Genomic DNA, 19,350 nt, shown 5'->3' on the forward strand with positions numbered 1-19,350 from the left:
CAGTCCTGGCTGTTCTTCACCCTTCGGCCTGTTTACACCTCATGGTCGGTGAGTAACACTTTACAAGTGCGCCTGCTATTTTATTTGCACCTTGACCATCAAGCCACCTGTTTTTGGTCACACTCCGAGCAACGGTTTGTTGTTGTGTGTGAGTGAGTGTGGGCCCTTTAGTCAGGAGTGTCTAATGGATGAACCTGGTAGTAAAGTGAGTAAGTAATACAGTTCGTTCACATCGCTTCAGTTCTGCCACCTCATGTTAACAAAAACAGCAAAAAAAAAAAAAAAAAAAAAAAAATCATCAATCATTTTAAGTCACCTTTGCTCGTGTCCTGTCAAGCCTCCTGTAATTTATATCTGTGGATGTTGCGCAGCAGCTGTCTGTCCTCTTTGTGTATACAGATATACAGTTTCCTCTCTCTCAGCTTTTGCATCCTGCTCTGTAAGTAAGACCCTCGCTGAGGATGGTCACGCCCGCCGTGGGGGGTGCTACGTGCTGATCACCCACCTTTTTGTGCCTGGCAGTGTATCTGCTTATAGGAGCCTGGAATTCTTCTTTTCCAGTCCTCCAAGGTTGTGAAACAGATGCTTTCCTTTGAAGTACTCACAAACCTTGATGCATGATCTTTCTCCCCCTGTTTAATCTCTTTATATTGAGCCTCTGGCTCCTGAGGTAATGTTCCCGAGGCTGTCTAGCCTCACTCTGACATGGTGTGTTGACAAGAGATCCATAAGGCAGAAGGATTTATCAGGCTCTGGTAATCTTGTAGTAATGAGTGTCTGCTGAATCCCTTATCAAAGGCCTATGTGAGAAAGAAGTACGACATACATGATGGTGGCATGACGGATGATTTCTGGCTGTTTTCTGGCTACCATCATGTACTGTACATAAACATCAAAGGCCTTGTGAAGTGTTTGTCAAGCGTTTATTTGTACCTCTGTGCTCTCTGACCTTTACAACTTGGGCCAATGATATCATCAGATCATTGAAATTAAACCATCATGCATCCATTTTATCCGTTATTCAACACTGAGCTGCACAGCACAGTGTATCATCATGCTATGATGAGTCAGTAAATGATCACATTCAATAAATTTATATTTCCATGCAGCTAAGACAACATATTCCATAATTTGGGAGCAGAAAGTGAAGCGTACGTGTGGACAAGGTATGATGAGGATAAACTAAACCTCATGTGTCCTCAGGCTTATACATTGGTAGAGGATGTATTCAATAGATGGTAACCAAACAGATATTCCACTTTTGGCCAATTCGTTTTTAATCTTTCTAATCTAACAGACAGTAACTGAATTTCTTCTTTATGTGAAGAGTTTACTCCAGGATGAAACTGCCCCTTAAAATCATGCCAGTGCTGTATGTTAGCCATATGTCAGAAACACTACGAGGTTTCACTGGAGCCCATGAAACAATATGATAGATAGAGATAGCTCTTTCCACTGCCGTGACGAAGGTTCAGATGATGACACAAAATGATTTGTGCTGATGGGCTCGGGCTCTGCCCTGCACACACCTCTGAGCTCCTTGAATTTTAACCGTGTCCTACATCACTGAATTGCGTTTTGCAAAGTAAAGCCTGTTTTTATCAGGAGTGGCTTTGAGTGAAACTCAAACCAGATGGAAGGAAATTGGAGATAAATGCAGCTGGAGTCCATGTAGGAGCAGAACCTTTTGGTGGTATGGGATGAGACGGCGGTGATGTCATTGCATACGATGCTGCTTGCATGTAGGATAGTATATGTATGGAGGCGAAAGCTTACACTGGTGGCTTTAACACACTTCACAGTGACTCTTGCAATAGATGCAACTTTTATTTATCAAGAAGAAGAACTACGTTATTCAGTACTAATTTCACATTCTGAGTCAGTGCACACAGTAAGTTATGTACATCTCATTTAATAAAAAAACAGGAAATTATATGGTAGCCATAAAAGAACAGCTGAAGTTTTAATGACTGCAAAAACTGGCTGAGATTTAAACACAAGATTTCAAACATTGGAAACATAAAAATTTAGAGAGACCCTTTATTTTAAATAACAGTGATCATTCAAATAATTAGCTTGACCAACATTTATATGTATATTTTATTCTTCATTAGTCATCACTGATGCTGTGCTGGCTTATATAAGAATTTTACAGTGCGACACAAAGATTATATGAACTGTTCATGCATAAGGTTTAAAGCTATTTATTGGTACATTAAAAACCACTGAGAGCATGACTGCCAGGGCATGGTAAGTGAGGTGACACCAGCAAGAAAAAAGCCCTTTATGAATGTGTATTTATCAATCATGTCTTATATAAAATCAATGCTAATGTCTGTTTAACTAACATCTAACTTCTTTGACAGACTCTTGTTGCAAACTGTAAACTCTGTCATTAAACTCGGCATCCTAACAAAAAAACATCCTTCAGTTTCACTGCTGTGAAGAAGTGTTGCTTTAAATAAAGGTTTAAATTCTGCAGCTGACCTGAGCTGCTGCAGGTGAGCCAAGGCGTACAGTTAGTCATGTAAACAGTAGTCAGAACACTGTAAATTCTTCTGGCACCTTCAGCTTTTTTCCCTGGCAGGATGCCACACTGTAGTAACACTCAGAGAGCTGAAAAGTCTCAAAGCAGGATCTGATTGTGGTACAAGTAGACTCTGCAAGTAAGATAACATCAAGAAGTTATGATACACATAGAAACAGACACCTGCATTACACGGAGAGCACTGATCTCCTCCAGACAGTTAAAAAAAAAAAAAACAACAAAAATCATAAGGCAACCTCTCCAAAATCATTTGATCATTTTCTGTGTGAAAACAGAGCTCGTCTTTTGAAGTTGCACCGAGGACCCAGCTTGATTACCATTTGAGATTGAACAAGATCTGGCGAAAGGTAGAAAAAAATGCTGCTGGCAGGTCTCTTCATTACATCTTGGAGTTGGATTAGATGAAGTATCCAGGGTATTTCTGACAGAGCCACTCTTCTCGGGCTGGATTTAACCCTGTGTGCTCCACTTTCACTGCGCCGCTGCATCTGGAAACCAGCTGCAGCTCTTTGTATACAGCGTGCGAGTGTGTCTGAGTCTGATTAGGGTCACTAGAGGGTCTGTCTCATTCAATATACAGCTGATTGACCAAACAGGAGGTCACAGAAGTTCCAAAAGGCAGGGCCAAAGAGATCATAGACATTAAATGCTGAAGAGTGCACCGCTCATACACAGTAGATGACAAAATACACTTAAAGACATGGAGAGATTTGGAGCTATTGAGTCGTCACAGGCTGCTGAAAGTCGGTGACGTCTCATCAGTGTAAGTTAGTGTCTAAAATACACCAAATCCAGCGCTGTCACTTAAAATTAAGTTGAGAAGGTTCTATATTTAAACCTCTTTCGTGTGCTGCAAAAGAAAACACGTACCTAACAGTGTGTGTAACAAACCCAAAGATTACAGAAAGGAAAAGTAAACAAATTGTTCTTTTTGCTAAAAATGGTTTATTGGACAAGGAAGATTACAAATCTGATCCCTTGATGGTAACCATCAACCATCTGTTTATACAGGCCAGCTCTTAAAATGAATTACCACATGGAAAATATTAGCAACCCGGGAGGGAGGGAAAAAGATAGAAATGATGAAAATGTAACAAGCACCAAAACTACATGCACAAAACCGTTAAAAAGAGGAAAAAAATGCAACGTTAGGACAGAATAAATAGACTAAATATGACCCAAAAAAAAGTGAAAAGTTTTTCCAAGGAGTTGCAGAAGGATAGGGTCACACATCCCAATAAAAAACATCTTTAATGCTCATCTGTGCTGCAGACCGTCTCAAACTACTGGACCGTTTCAGTGTAACGTTAAGACAAATGGGACAAGAAGCAGGTGTGTGTGTCCAAATTCAAACAAGACATCATGTGAATTCACTTTCTGAGGACCAAGGCACTCAACTTTTACATCAAATACTTGTGAACACCAAATTCTGAGCAGTTTCCACTGCCACTGGCAACGTACAGTACAGAGCAACTCATCCGGGTTTCCGTCGTGAGCTAAGTGAACTCTAGCAGGTGCAGTAACATCTTCAATCTGGACATAACGAATACTCAACATTCATCCGTGTACGCCTGTTCAAGTACTGGTCAACAGTACTTTCCACAGAGGTCATCACGAGCCTTTTTTTACACAAGCTTTCTGTGAGCAGTCATCAGAGTATACAGTTATAAAGTTAGTGAGAAACACAAACATCTACTTTGAAGCTTCTTTTTTCGTTTGTTCTCTGACCTCTTCTACTACAGTACATTTCACAGAGTAAGTTAAGTTACGTAAAGTACATACAGTTAAAACATGATAAGACTAAAAACAACTGAGTGTACAGGTGACAGACAGAAGCCAGAGTGTGGTTTTTCACAGGAGATGAGTGGTCCCCACGTTCGTCATTTTAAGCCATCGGCAGAAACCAGTGTGTTTCCACACCTTTAGGCCTTCTCCAGTGACTTGTAGTATTCCTTCAGCACGGCCCAGGCCTTCGGCGCCATGAAGCCGTCAGGAGGATTCTCGCCCTCGCGGGCCATCTTACGCATGCGCGTGCCTGAGATGAAATCATAATCTTGATGGCTGAAAAGAAAGAGAAGACGTTCTTGAGTAACAGACGTTTTTCAAACCAGTAAAGAAAAGATGCTTATCAACAGCACAGGAAGTATGAGCCAACGGCTGCCTGTTGCTTCAGCGTCAGGCCAGTTAGCATTTCTGCAAACACGATCCAAAGACAGAATGAAGCTCTTATAACATGATGCATCCCACTTCTGATCGATGCCAACCCTGTAAAATAGGCCCGGATCGGACCCAGTACTGAGGGTGGGCTTGGATCTTTACATCCTGCCCAGTGAAATGAGACATGACAGCTCTGTTTTGATTGCTCTGTTCCTTCAAAATATCTTGCTTTTGTTTTCGATATTTGAAGGGTTATCCCTGTATTTTTAAACCCGAGCTCAATTTTTACACATTTTTGAGTCTAAATCACTTATCAGTACAAAAAGCTTTGGAGGAATTGGTCGAGCAGATCGGCTCAGTCGGCAGAAGCAATAAAGGCTACAACAGCGGCAGCACTTCAGATCCAAACAAACCAACCAAAGTCACACAAAAACAAACAAACCAACCGTTCGAGGCAGCGGTGGATCGACCGCTCTCGTGTTCTGCGAGGTAGAATTACCGTTTTGGTGGCTTTGAACGGAACCGCTGTTTTTGGTTATCAAAAAGGATCTTACGCTTTAACAACAAGGTCCATCTCTGTCCTCTCCATAGTGTTCAGTGGACGTACTTTGACGGGCCCATTAACCCACAAGGATTATGCTGCAGCCGCTTCATAGCTGCTGATGAGATCTACTGGACCAATTCCACAACTTTTTATTACTATATCAGCTGTTAGTCATTTAGACACCAAAATATGTAAAACTAGGGCCCAAGTTTAAAAATTCCCCCCAAAAATTTAAACGATTCCAACGAAGGTGTAATGAGCAAGAAACATCTCTGACAACAATCTGTTTACTGTGAAGAAAGAAATAATTACTGAAGTGCTGAAGGTGTCATTTTAAATAGAACAAAAAGGAAAGTGCGATATGATGTATCAGCTCACAAACAAACACCCGACATAGGGCAGATTAGTGCAACCAGCCGACTGCTCTTCAATGCAACACAGCCTGATTCTCGTCTGTATGTGAATAAATGTGTGAAAAACAAACATTACTGCAACCATTTGATTAAGTGAAAGCCTGACCACTAGTTTAGACACGTTCAACAGCCTGGATTATCACTTTAGGGTATCGCACAGTCCTGTCGAACATCCCCACCACCAAACTGTCTGTCTGCATGAAGGAATGTGGCTTCAATTTAAATGCTGTCAGGAAGCATCTTCACCATAATCAGATTGTAGATCGTAACTTTCAAACATTCGCACGTCCACTTCGACGGCTTCTCGCCACACGTTAACTTCACGTCTTTCACAAGAGATATGCACAACTCTGTTCGGAGCAAGCAGCCAATGACAGCCTTCATCTACGACCGCTGGCACGAGTTCATCACATCTTAGCCTCGTTGATGACTGTCAGTGATAATCGAGACAGTTTGAGACATCTTGTTAGCAGACATTTACTCTTATGTTGCATTACGCTGAAAGCCCTGCTGTGTATGAGAAAAAAATCTACTCATTATGACACGACAGAGCACAACACGTTCCTCTAAAACAATGAGAAACTGGGGAGAAGACCCGACAGCTCTCATGGCGTGAGGTAAAAGGGCTCCAGGCGAATTCTTCCGAGAGCATTTTTATACAGTGTCAAATTAGAAACAGCTTGCCTGTGATCTGAGCCATTACACTCCACAGAGAGACCGAGGGCCTTTGCTGGTGATTAGGATAAGCATCCATATTCCTCCTGAAATTTGGCAAGGCGCTGTCAGCGTGCATGAGAGGGTGGAATGCCATAAATCTAAAGGAGTGACGACTACAGGCTTCGGAAATCCAGTTACCATCTTGCATTTGCTCTGTGGCGTTGGCATTAAGATGGTATCAGGCCGCTGGGTCGATGAGATTTAATGATACAGTGTATTTAATGAAGGGAGAGATTTTACAGGACATTCTCAGATGTGCTTTAAAAGCTCACTGAAGGCCAGTGAGGTGATTCGCCATGTTTTGATAACTAACGAGCATATTATAAACTTGCACATACTTTTTGTCTGCACTCCAGCTGATCCTTCCTCCCTTTATGATAAATAAACTTAGAGGCTTTTTCTTTTCAGACTTTTTTTTTTTTTACCTGGTCGTGTCATAACTTCAAAGTCATGGAAACCTAAACAAATGAACAGATGGTCGGTCACATCTTAAAGCAAAGCACTACATGTTCCCAATCAACAATTTGCTTTGGACTCCACGTCATAAATATGCATCATGGAAAACAAAGCAAATCTTCTGATTATTCTGGCCATATTTACTTTTAACTTTCCTGGCCAAACTCAGCTATGGTTGCATAACCTGACGGCGGAGGCGGCATCAAATCCGGACGAGAGGCAGTGAGACTGCATGATTGTTGTTAGTCATCGCGCGCAGCGTCCGTACACAGACTTTAACTAATGGCAGGTCTTTGTAATTTCTGAGCAATAACAAAGCTCAAACTAATCCACAAAACCTTTTAACTGCATAAGAAAGAAAAACAATTCCTGTTATTCTTGGCTTGGCGTTTTACTGTAGATAGGAAAAGAAAATGGATGAAAGGGTTTTTTTAAAAAACAAGACAAGCCTAATGAGTAATTAATTTAGAGAACGTAATTTCTGTTTAGGCTGCTGGCTCTAATTGGGCTAAATGAGAGGTATTACTCTGGACTTAATCTACAAATAAGCCACTTAATTTAGTGTGAGTGAGCACTGCTGCTTTGACTCAAACGGTTCCTGTATTCCAAGACCTTAATAAACTTGAAGTCTATCGGAAACTAGACACAGGCAAAGTTAGAACTGAAACAAGGACTCACTTTTTGGGATCGTAAAAGTCCATTGCTCTTTTGACCTTGTTGTAAGCAGCGACTTTAAAGGGTACGATCTCCAGGGTGATGAGGCCTGGGGCCATGGTGAGGACTTTGGCCCCGTGAGTTGGCTCGTACAGGTCCTTTCCTGTGTCAGGGTGGGGCATGCCGGCGGGGTCGCGGCCCACGATATAGAAGTTGGCTCCGGCCACCATTCGAGCTCTGCAATGCCACTGAACCTGTAGGTGAGGAAGAAAGAAAGAGCAGTCAATGGCAGAGAAGCATTAAAAAAATAAATATTGAATTTATTTTCTTAGGCTGCAAAGAGAAACTGCATTTGACTGCATATTTACAAAACTGCTGTAATCCTTGCTCTGAAACAATCATTCAAATCACTGAAACAACAGAAAAATAAACTCATAACATCAGATTATTACTATTGGGTGCATGGCTTAACATCGTATAACTGTATATATGGAGGCAGTTGTGATAAAAATGTGTCTTTCTGCTGTGTTTGTGCTCAGCCTGCCTCTCGTTGTGTTTGCTGTGGCTTGTATACATGCAGAGTGCTGGGAAATCATGCTGCTCTGTTAAGTCTCAAAGCAATGCATGACACCTTATTAAGTGTTAGATGATCGAATTTCTCACTGTGCTGTCACAGAAAAACGTTATATTTTTGTACACTTTATCCCAATTGTGTTGACCTTTAAGTGTTTGGAGGCTGCAGTTTGTGGGTGCTACAGCATCTCACTACAACTCCAAACATTATCCAAAAAATGTACAAGATTAAGTGAAATCTGACATGAACATATGAAAAAACAATCTCAGCTCCATTCACCAGTTCAGCCAGCCTTTAGGAATGTGCATCCACCATCAGCACTGAGGCTCCTTTTCTGTGTCTCATTATCAGTAATTGCTAAATTTCCACATCGCTCCTTGACAGTTATTGATGCTAGCGCCATTAGCTTCCTGCCCATACAGTTGTGTATTCGGGGATCTACAATTTAAGGGAAAACAAGTGGAAGTCGCAGGCTTTCATTGTGTTGCTCAAGACCATTGTGGCAAGGCAAACACTGGAGAGATAGTTTTAATATTTGAGTGGCAGAGAGACCACTGTGGTGGTATGTTGTTATTAGAGGGTAAACAAGGTCAGAACAATGATACTAAAGCTGGGGCTCCGCCTGGCTCTCTAAACCTCTCATTCAGACTTACAAACTGAATAAATCCACTCGACATCCACCAGCCTCCAATCTGCTCTCAATAATTTGCGCTGTAGTTTTTCCATTATCATAAGTGAATGATTAAAAGATTCCCTGTTACACAGCTACGCTCAGTCACACGAGGTGGTTTGCGTATGGCATGGAAACACTAAACAGAGCGCCTCATGACAATTGTAAATCCCCTTTCCTGCCACTTTTAGCCCTCAAAAATTTGCAGACACAAAGTATATGAGAGCATCTGTTGTCATTGCTCGGTGCTGCAGTCAAATTTTTTGTCCCATGACAGTTTTAAGGAAAACATGGCTGTTTTAAAAGAAACCTCAAGCATGTAACCGCAAATACAACATTCTTAATAATCATCACCTCAGTTGGCCCGGCGTACATCATGGGTGAAGGAAAGATAGCCACGATGGTAGAGTCTGGATTCAGGATGCCCTCCTCCAGCACAGCGGCGTGCTGCTTCATTCGCCACGGCAGCGGCACGTCATCGTCCTTGGTCCAGCCTCCCAGCGGGTGGAGCAGCAGGACAGGCCGGCGGTAGCCCCGCTCGATCAGACGCTTGTGGGTGTCCTGCATCAGGAGAGCGTGGCCGTTGTGGACTGGGTTGCGGAGCTGGAAGGCAAATACAGCATCTGAACAGAGAGGAAGAGGGAGGATGGGAAGGGTTTGTTAAACTGTGACCAAACATATCTGAACACATCTGTACAAAACAAACAAAAGGCCGCAGTGTACCCAGAGATAATCAAGCAGCTAAGTGCCCAACCACTGAAACCACATACAGTGAAGGACTGAATCACACCAGAGCGCTCTCTCCCGTGACTTCTCCACTCTGTCTCCCTCACTGCCTTCCCAAAGACTAAACAAAGAACAAAAGTAATGAAGCAAGCGGATTACCCAGTGTGTCCTCGCCTTCTTAAGGAAAAAAAAGGTAGCAGTTTATAAATATTGTGACACGACTGTCTCTCTGAAAGTCCCTGGTTAAAGATCTCATCACTGTTTTATGGACAGATAACAAACAAGCACCAGCAGCCCATACTTGGCCCATACCTGCATTCATTTCTTTAAACTTCTGTTTGAGCTCAGTGGGCGTCAGTCGGTACTGATCCAGTCCATCCTTCCAGCGGATCCTGTCCAGAACCTGCAGGTCTCCCCCGACCAGCCAGTCACCGCTTTCCATCACCATCTGAAATGGGAGTCACAATCATCATGACGGGGAACACAACTCAAACATAATCCAGACTTAAGACACTGTGGTCCATAAAACCTTCACTGTGCTGGAAGCAGGCCAGCGTGGACTCTAATAAAACCCCAGAGTTATTACCCAGTTGCAACGGGGGCACACCAGCATAAATTTAAGACTGTGTGGCGTTAAACGACAAAAACTCAGGCTTTCCGCCTGTTCAGCACTCGGCCACATCGACTACCTTAATTTCAAAAACAGAGCAGAGACAAAATGGGATTGTATTCCACAATATAACCTGGAGATGAGCTCATGACCACAGCAGAGAGAAATTTTCCCCTTAGGAGATTAATCCAACAATGTCACAGAAGTGTTCAGGATCCAGGCAAAGGCTGCTATTGTTTCAGAGAAAATCCTCCTCCTGCCTCTGGTGAGACTGTAGCTAGAGTTACTGAAAAAACTGGCCTGTGCGATGTTAATGTGATATGAAGTGACAATTCTCTGCAGGCTGTGGAATCAAAGAATCACAGCTCACAACAAAAGGCCACAAATGAAACCGTACGTTTGAAGGCATCGCGGAAAACCGACCTGGAAATTGACAAAAGAACAAAAAAAAGAAAAAAGATACAACTCATTTCATTGACGTATAATTTATCATGCGAGCATATTTTACAAACAGACTGACTTCAGTTTGACCTGGCAAACTATATATAAAAATCAGAAAGCTGTCAGAACTGCAGGCGACTACGTGATGTGATCAATAACTGCTTGGCTCCATCGTAAGAAGTTTTCAGGATCGTATCGTGATTTGTTTTCCACACTTCGAGTAATCCAGCCTGTCCGCTGCTGGCCTGAGAAGAGTCATGAAAGATGCTTAGCTGTCTTATTCTTTGGAGAGATCAGGAGCACAGACAAGTCGCGATTTATCTCCCAAATGTAAGTGAATGGAAAACATAATGTCTGCGTGGATATACCAAATGAGCATGCCTACACATACACATGTGCTCTGTTTAACGGCTGCAAGCGCCCCAGGATTTCACATGTGAAAAGGGCCTTAGTCAAATAAACAGCCACCACACCACAGTTTCCGATGGAGGGGGCTCCTGTCTGAGTGACGGACAGGTAAACAGGAAGCAGTGGATTAACTATGTGTAACATAGTGCAGGTCGTTTCTGCTTGGAAAGGGACGGGACGAAAAAAATGCGTCGCTACCAGCGCAGAGGCGTGCTGACAGACTGGCTCCGGCGTGGGGAGTTAAAACATACACTTATGTATACATACACACACTCTTTAATGAGTGAAACCTTAATCACAGCAAGCTGAACACACATGTTCAGCTGCGACAGGTTAAGAGTGGATAAAGAATGACAGTTGTGGAAATACAGAGCACTCAGCGTGTGTTTAAAGCCAGTGCTGGGCCATCAGGTGTTGACACTGGAGAGTCATGGTACCAGTTTATGAAACTGGCAGCCGCTCGCATCTTTAAACACATTACCAGGCCAGGTTTAATCATGAGACCAAAAAAGATATCTGCTGAGATTAAAAGTGTCTGCTAACAGTGCTGAAATATTGAGACAGCTGTGGGCTGGTGTTCAAGTTAATGTGCATCCAGGTTTTTTAGCAGCGTAGAGCTTTAAAATGAGCCAGCGAGCCTTACGGTAAGTCTGACCCCAGGGACTGAAATCACAAAATACCACGTAGGTTACTATTAATACTGTCTTGCACCTCTGCCAGTGTACAAGTGGCCAACCAACTGCACTAATCCTGAAAACAATAGGATTTAAAGTTAGCCGGGCAAGCAACTTTTAAAAGTAACCTTGCGGTCGATGTCCATGCAGATGGGTTTACAAAAAACAACTATATTTGCCTGCGACATCAGTCTCGTCGAGCTACAAGCCAATGCCACTTTCCGCAGGATCATTTCAGGACGTTATCTCGCCACTGAGTCTACCTGAGCCCCACAGCAGTCGATAGGAGACAGATGGAAACAATTCCCGGGTATATTTGGAGAAGGGTTGGGTGATCGGAAAGGTGGAAGCTGGCGGGGATCCCACAGCCCGTTGAGGCTGAGTGAGAGGCTCAGCATCCAAATATAACACCTGCAAAATGAGGGTGGACCAAGAAGATCAAGTGATTACACTGGGCGTCCTGACAGACTGCGAGAAAAGCTCCGCGCCTCCACCTATTCAGTCTTTCCATAAGCAATGGGAAAAGGCCAGCTCAGATCTGTGTTCTATCAGTGCCGAATGCGTGGAGGCAGGCAGTTTGCCTTCACATGCAGAGTGTTTATCACAAAGCACACTGAGGCAGAGCGTCTGCAGCTCAGCTCAGTACTTTCCAGGGTTGAGCTCCAGGTATTCTATAGCATTTCCCACAAATTAGCCTATAATGTGGAACGACAGCTGTGACCCCGAAAGCGTCATCTCAGAAATTTACCTTGATGTAGGGGTGGTCCTTGCAAGTGGTGCCCCACTGGCGAGCACATCGCTCCTCTTTGCGGTGCTCATAAAACTCAGGGTTGCGAAGGATGGCCACTCGTCTGCCCTCATAGACCAAAGCCATAGCCGTCACGCCATCTAAACGCTCTTTATCTGCAGTCGACACCGGCAGCACCACGGGCACCGACAGGTTGATGACGCCACCTAGAACAATTTTAATGAGGGGAAAACACAGAAAGTCTTCAGGTCATTTGCTTGAATAACCAACTTCTTTTGCCTTTAAAATGCAGAAAATAATGAAAAATGCTCATTATTATTTCACCCAATGTTTAGCCCAATGTGACATATTTAATCGCTTGTTTTGTTCAGTTTACTGCCAAGTACAGTTCAGGGATATCAGTCAGTCCATTTACAAGAAGCAGAACTAAAACCAGCTGATGTCAGCATTTTTGCTTGAAACATGGCCTACTCCTCCACTGATTGACATTAATTATGCTAATTAATTTTCTGCAAATCAACAAATCCAGAATTAACAAATTATTCTAGCGCAAGTGTGGTACTCATTATATTAATCATCATATTATCCGCTGAGTTAACATCCTGATTGTCCTCTCATTCCACACAGTATGCAAACAGCACAATCCTCCAGTTCAAGCACCATTAAAGGCACCCTGTGGAGTTTATGAGCACCAGTAGCACTATGGAGCGAGTGCCCCACCCCCCCTTTTGTCTGCATCATGCATGGATACACAGGCAGCATGATACACAGCCCTGCCACTGTTTTCAAGCTACTCCACGCATCAGCAGTTGGTGGCAGTAACAGATTGGGAACAAACATGCATGAAAACACTGCACAACTTCAAATATTCTCTAAAAAACAGCTTGCAAATTTGAGTAAGGAAATACATTGAACAGGATTCATAAGACCTCAAGGATGTACACAATGTGTTTTCATGAGAAACACTGAATGTTAGTTTACAAAAAAACCCACCAGCACCCTCTTAATATCAGATAAAAATGCAAGAAAAGCGACGTGAAGGATCCCAAAGCAAAGCACTGCGACACTGAGAACAGACATCCGACAAAAGGCACGTTAAAGTGTTCAAAGGTAAGGTATCAACAAAACAGCTCAACCATTCTAATTACGTTTCCATGCTGTACCCCTTCAGGCTAAATGTGGAATATACAGCTAAACCACAGGCTACAGTGAGTCTTCAAGGCTGCAATTTAAGAAGCTTGTGGAGGAAAATCCCCTCTTAAGCTAAGCTGGATCTTGACCCTTTCTCATTTTATGATTTGGGTCTGTGTAGCGACAGCGCTCTGTTGGCGGCTTCGTTTTGCCGTCCAGGTTGATGAAAACATTTTGGATTGGCACGCTTTTCACATCACATCAGATCAAATGCAGTGGAAACAGGAGGGGACTGTAGCAGCCCCCGCCCTCCCCCCCGGACCCTCTTCTCGTCCCCTGTCACAGTGGAGAGCTCACAGCTGGTTCCAATAAAACACACACACAATACTGCAAAATGTCCGAGTGAGAGAGACACAAGCTTGAGTTTGGGCCCGTGTTTATTTTTGCAGACTATTTGATTAGTCAAAAACGCCGTTTTTTTGCTTCAGTTTTGGTGTTGGAGTGCAGGCGATCAATTCTTTCACTGTCAAATCCTTGGAAGGAAGTGAAAATGTAAAAAAAAAAAGGCGGTGTGTGGTGTCAATCAATACAGAAGCCTCTTCCTCTGCGTCCCTCGCCCTCCGGACAAACGGGAAAGGGGGAATCGAGACTTTTCACGTCAATATGTGTTTGTGCCTCTGTCTTATCCGGACGGCTCCGTTTCGGAGGCCAGCTGTGGTTCTGGGGAAAGAGCCGAAATCATCTGTGATTTTTCTCTGAATCTGATGGTTTGATCCTTCAGTGAGGACAGTGGTTGTATAATATCAATATGTAGAAATCTGAAAATGAAATACAGGCTATGTTAACTTTCAATTTATTTTATGGATTTTTCATTTCACTGCGTGTATGCAACTAAATATTTGGCACGACAACATACAACTGAGGTTTGAGTGGTCGTACGGGAAATAAAAATAAATTGACTTTTTCTTGGAATTTCAAACAATACATGAGGAATTGCTGTAATTACACCAACAGACTCTGCAGTCAAGTGCCAAAAAAACCGAGGCATTCCTGAGACTTGGGTGCAAACGGACTTACGTCACCAACATCATACGCATCACCATCATTCTTCAAATTCTGCCTCCAAATCAGCTTAATTCTTGATTATACCAACGTGCCATGGTGCCACCTAGCCACACTGTACACCACTGCTGTGTAATGGAGCCCTTCTCCAACCTCTCAGCACATCCAACTGTGCAAAGTATGCTCTGAAGTTTACAGGGACGCATGCAGGGAACATTTGTTCATCTAATTTAATGCTCCACTTAAGCCGAGAGCTCAGTTTTTATTGGAATGAAGTCAAAAATGTTAGAAGCAGACACAAAGAGCTACAGCTGACAGACATTTGAGATTCAGCTGATGAAAGGAAAACTCTGAAGTGTCAAATGAAAGACGCTTACGGATGAACCCTTTGGCTACGAGCTAACAGGTAAACTAAAAAAGGACAAAATGTGAGCTTATGTTCCCACAGAGGAATCCATTCTGTGAGCACTCATCTCCATCTAGTGCCATTTCTCAAGTATAGCAACACTGATTTTTACTACGAAATTAGAACAAATTGTATCTTTTTTAAAAACATAAGTGTCTTACCATCCAGCAGACAGTCAAAATGAAGACACTGCAGGTACTCTCTCTCTCTCATAAAGCCATTTAGAGGAGTGGCCCAGCCTTCAGCCAGCACCTGCACCCACTGCATGTCCACCTGAGGATCACAGTCACATGGTGGGTGGGTTATGTATTGACCAACAACTGATCATATATGCAGCTCAAATTAAAAGTAAACCTATTAGTTTCTAGATAAATAACTGCTCTATATAACAGGCTATCAATAGTCATTTAGTGTCATTTATTTCATCAGAATTATCAGAATTAAACAAAAGAAAACCAGAAGCACCTTCCCAATCTGTACAGCCGGCAGAGTCTCTGCGTCAGCCTTGGCCAGGTCCAGTTTATTCTCCTGAACATACAGCTCTTTGACCTCATAAGACGCATCAACAGGAACTATATCCTGCACAATCAGAAGAGTGAGAAATTAATCATGACAAAAAAATCATTACAAAACATCCCACGTAATCAGCACTTCGGTAAAAGTTTACTATTCACTAAAAAAAAAAAAAGTACTGTTTTACATGACAGTGTAGATGCAACGACATCAGCAGTCATACAAATATGAGGCATCACTGCCCCCTAGTGACCAATAGAGGAATGATAGCACAGTTGTATATGTAAGAGTGAGCTTCTAGCCTCTTGTTTTCTCTGTGTAAATATTCTTTAAAGGGTACATGGCCAATGAAAACAGCAGCAGCTGATTCTTAACATGACACACGTATTACAAGCATGCTAAAGCGGGATACGTCAGCCCCCACCCTCTCCTGAAGCAGGTCAACAAGCTGCTGAATGCACTCATTCACGCTGCAGGAGTCGGTCTTCAGCACCAGCTCGGGAGCCTCTGGCTTCTCGTACTCTGAGTCAATCCCAGTGAAACCTGATTAAAATAAAGAGAATTAAATGCTGAGTGTGAGTTTTAGGGGAGACTCTCACAAAGGCTAATCTGCTCTCCAGAAATGAAAGACCAGATCACCACAATGTGATAAGGGACACTTCCTCCAACAGTGATGCATCACTTTTAGTGTCACTGTCAAGTCATTTCTGTGTAATTTGATAAGAGTACGAACAGAAAGTGTGGGAAATTATTGTAACTACGTGACATACAACAGCTCTACTACATCAACAGAGCACTCTAGAACTTTGAGATTTTAGATCTCCCTGTTTGGATTCACAGTCTTTTTAGGTGCTCAGTACTATGTAAGAGATGTCACCGTATCTGAAACACATAACAGATTACAAGGATCCAGACCTGGGGTCTTTGATGCTATGCTCATAAACAGTATTAAACTATACTCCTGTATTAAACTATACTCCACCTCTTATCTCGCCCGCTCTGGCTCTCTTGTAAAGCCCCTTCACGTCCCTCTGCTCACAGACATCCAGTGGAGCGTCCACAAACACCTCAAAGAAAGGCAGCCCTGCAGCCTCGTGGATCTTCCTGGCGTTGAGGCGATCCTGACAGACAGTAAGGAAATACACAGTGAGACAAACATGTTTTAGCCAAAGAGTTAGAGACAGATGACGTGTTATCAAGGCTGATCGGGTTTGGTTTCTATTGCAGAAGCTCAGAATTGACTTCTGATAACAGACAGCAAAAAGAAAATACAAGTAGACTGTGCATCACACACCAGAGTCCTTCATAGTAATTAGATTAAAAAGTTATGGCTGCTGAACTGTAAATGGTATAATCCAGAATATCTGTTGAGTAAAATTGTATCTTATTTTCATTTAGTTTTTCTGTATTCAAAATTAACATTGATAAATGGTCCAGAACATAAAAAAATCCAGCCTTCAAAAAGTCTGACATGATCATGCTGCATCACGTCAGCTTCAGCAGGATAATGCTGACGCAGTGACATGATCAGTAAAGTCACCATTATCAACCCAAGATCTACAAGAAATGTAAAAACAGATGCTGTAATGCCTGTTAGTGCCAGTTTCCTGCTCACTGAAGTTAAATAAAGCTTGTTTAACAGATATACAGGAGTAGATTTAACCCAGCCGTCATCCCTTCCTCTCATTCAGCTGCTGATGCTTTCTTTGGAGAGTCACTCACCCTGCTGTAGGGAGAGATGAAGCTGGCGATGCAGACCAGCCCAGCATCAGCAAAAAGCCGGGCCACCTCAGCAATGCGTCGAATGTTCTCCTCGCGGTCCTCTGGGCTGAAGCCTAGGTTTTTGTTCAGCCCCTGGCGGATGTTGTCCCCATCCAGCGTGTAGCAGGGGATGCCGTGACACACCAGGTACTCCTCCAGAGCCATGCTCACCGTGGTCTTCCCTGCACCAGATAAACCTTGACATGGAAGAAATGCACAGCTATGAGATGACATACAGGTGCAGAGGGGACACCTTGAACTCTGACTGTGTGAGTGAAAGCCGCTGACATCTCGTAACCTACCGCTCAGCCAAACGGTGCACCCCCTGAAGCCTCCTCTCGTACCCACAACCTGCCCACGCTTGTTTCGGCTGACATGATGAGCTTGATAGGTGACATTAGTTGCACGTTGCATTCCCTGAAATGACATAGGTTTACTGTTAGTTCAGCTCATCTGCAGCCTAATCACTCAAGTTTATGAAAAGGAAAGCTCTTAAAAGTGGTCTGTAGGTAAGTTGACTGTATTTTGTAAAGCGCTTTTCTAGTCTGACAACCACTCAATGTGCTTGTACAACACAAATCTGTGCACACTCATGCTGATGGCACAGCATCTTGCCAAAAGTTTCTTCAACACGGAGGCTGCAGAGGCCAGGGATCGAACCGCCGACCGTCTGATAAGTGGATGACCTCCTGAGCCCCAGCCGCCCCGTAGGCTGTTCCACATTATGAAGAACGCTTGAAACATGCATGTAGAGCTGATTATTTTCAAATTTGGCCATTTTGTTTGTAAAACGTCATAAAACCATCACATGTGAGTGTGATGAGGCTTCACATCCTGCAGGCCTTCTTCCTTCTAAAAAAGTGTGAATCATTAACAAACCAGCTGTTGGTTAATCGACTAATTGTTTGTATGTATTTTCTGCTGTTATTGTTTCTTATATCTGGTAGACCACAGTGCATGAAAGATATATTTATATCTTTGATGACTGTAAATACAGTTCACACTTAGCGTTAGTGTGTTTTTTTTAAACGCGCAGCTTCAGGTTACCTGACAATAACAAACACGGTTTTGCTAACAGGATGCGGCTGGCACTGATGCTGGAATGATGAAGAGTAACCTTATCACGGCTGTTATCCGGGCATTAACCACACAGTTATGCTCTTCTATTAACTGCATTAGCAACTGAGTGTTAGCCACCTCTTTAGTCACTGCGCTGCTAGCAACCAAGGCGCTACACGTAAGTTAGAGCTAGCATTACTGAAGCCGTATGCTAGGTATGCTAACTAGCTAAGTGTCTGACCAGTTAGCCTGTTAGCTCATTAGGACGTTAGCCGGTTAGTGGACGGACGTGATGAATCGATGCGTTCAATTAAAACAAGTTGGCCAAAGAAAACTCACCCAGCTCTCAGCGGCGTTGCTTAGCTTCTGTTTCTTGTTCGAGTTGCCGTAAGTCTCCATGGCGGGCAGCAGTCCGCGGCTGTTTCAACCGGCTCCCTCTTCGAAAACGCACGAAACCACAAACCGCGCGGGTCTTTGTCCGATACTTCAGGTATGTCTCGATTGTTTTTGGCACAGGTATCTCCGGTGAATGGAGGAGACCGGACCCGAGGAGCCTGGCACCACAACCGGGAAGAACTTTCCTCAGCCGCCACGTCACCGGCGACAGGGTGACGCATTTCCTCAGTTGAAGGTCCCGGTAAGAAACTGATCTGAAGTCAGTTTAGTGTAGTGAGCTCAGTCTGTCAGCGTAGTGCCTCAGCTGGTCTGCAGACAGTTGTTACAACGCAAATGCTTCGTAGTCGCAGTGAAAAATACAGTTCCTGTTAAGAAATAATGAGATTTAATTTGAGCTTTTTATATATATTGAAGATGAAAACAGTATTTATGGCCGGAAATATGTGAAATGACTCAAAAGAGGAGGAAGACTCAAGACTTAGTGAGCAAATGCATACAAAAATGAATTTTAATAGTGTTTAACCTAATTCTGTCATTTTATAAATGAGTAAAAAATAGAATATAGCCAAGTTTATCTCAATAATAAATCCAAAATTACCCACACTTAATAAGACACCCTGCTCCTCAGCCACAGCTGGTTTAAATATGAATATTTTAAAACCTCTATTTTAAAAAGAGCGGA

At 43.1% G+C, this 19,350-nt stretch overlaps 1 protein-coding gene across 2 annotated transcripts; it reads right to left on the bottom strand.

Annotated features, from left to right (window-relative positions):
• Positions 1-3,470: 3,470 nt before the first annotated feature.
• On the bottom strand, positions 3,471-18,874 carry papss1 (3'-phosphoadenosine 5'-phosphosulfate synthase 1). Of its 2 annotated transcripts, none has more exons than XM_076728825.1 (12): positions 18,612-18,874; positions 17,516-17,630; positions 17,175-17,410; positions 16,435-16,573; positions 15,877-15,995; positions 15,405-15,518; positions 15,101-15,212; positions 12,341-12,546; positions 9,772-9,907; positions 9,088-9,356; positions 7,514-7,743; positions 3,471-4,609 (listed from the first exon to the last, which is right to left on the bottom strand). In XM_076728825.1, exons 1-12 carry the CDS (start codon positions 18,669-18,671, stop codon positions 4,471-4,473), a joined length of 1,875 nt encoding a protein of 624 aa, XP_076584940.1. In that variant the 5' UTR covers positions 18,672-18,874; the 3' UTR covers positions 3,471-4,470. The 2 variants fall into 2 exon arrangements, with proteins under 2 accessions (XP_076584940.1, XP_076584941.1); XM_076728826.1 differs by lacking the exon at positions 18,612-18,874 and adding an exon at positions 18,261-18,534.
• Between the last annotated feature and the right edge of the window lie 476 nt (positions 18,875-19,350).

This window comes from Chaetodon auriga, chromosome 4, assembly GCF_051107435.1.
Source record: "Chaetodon auriga isolate fChaAug3 chromosome 4, fChaAug3.hap1, whole genome shotgun sequence".
Classification (NCBI taxonomy): Eukaryota; Metazoa; Chordata; class Actinopteri; order Chaetodontiformes; family Chaetodontidae; genus Chaetodon; species Chaetodon auriga.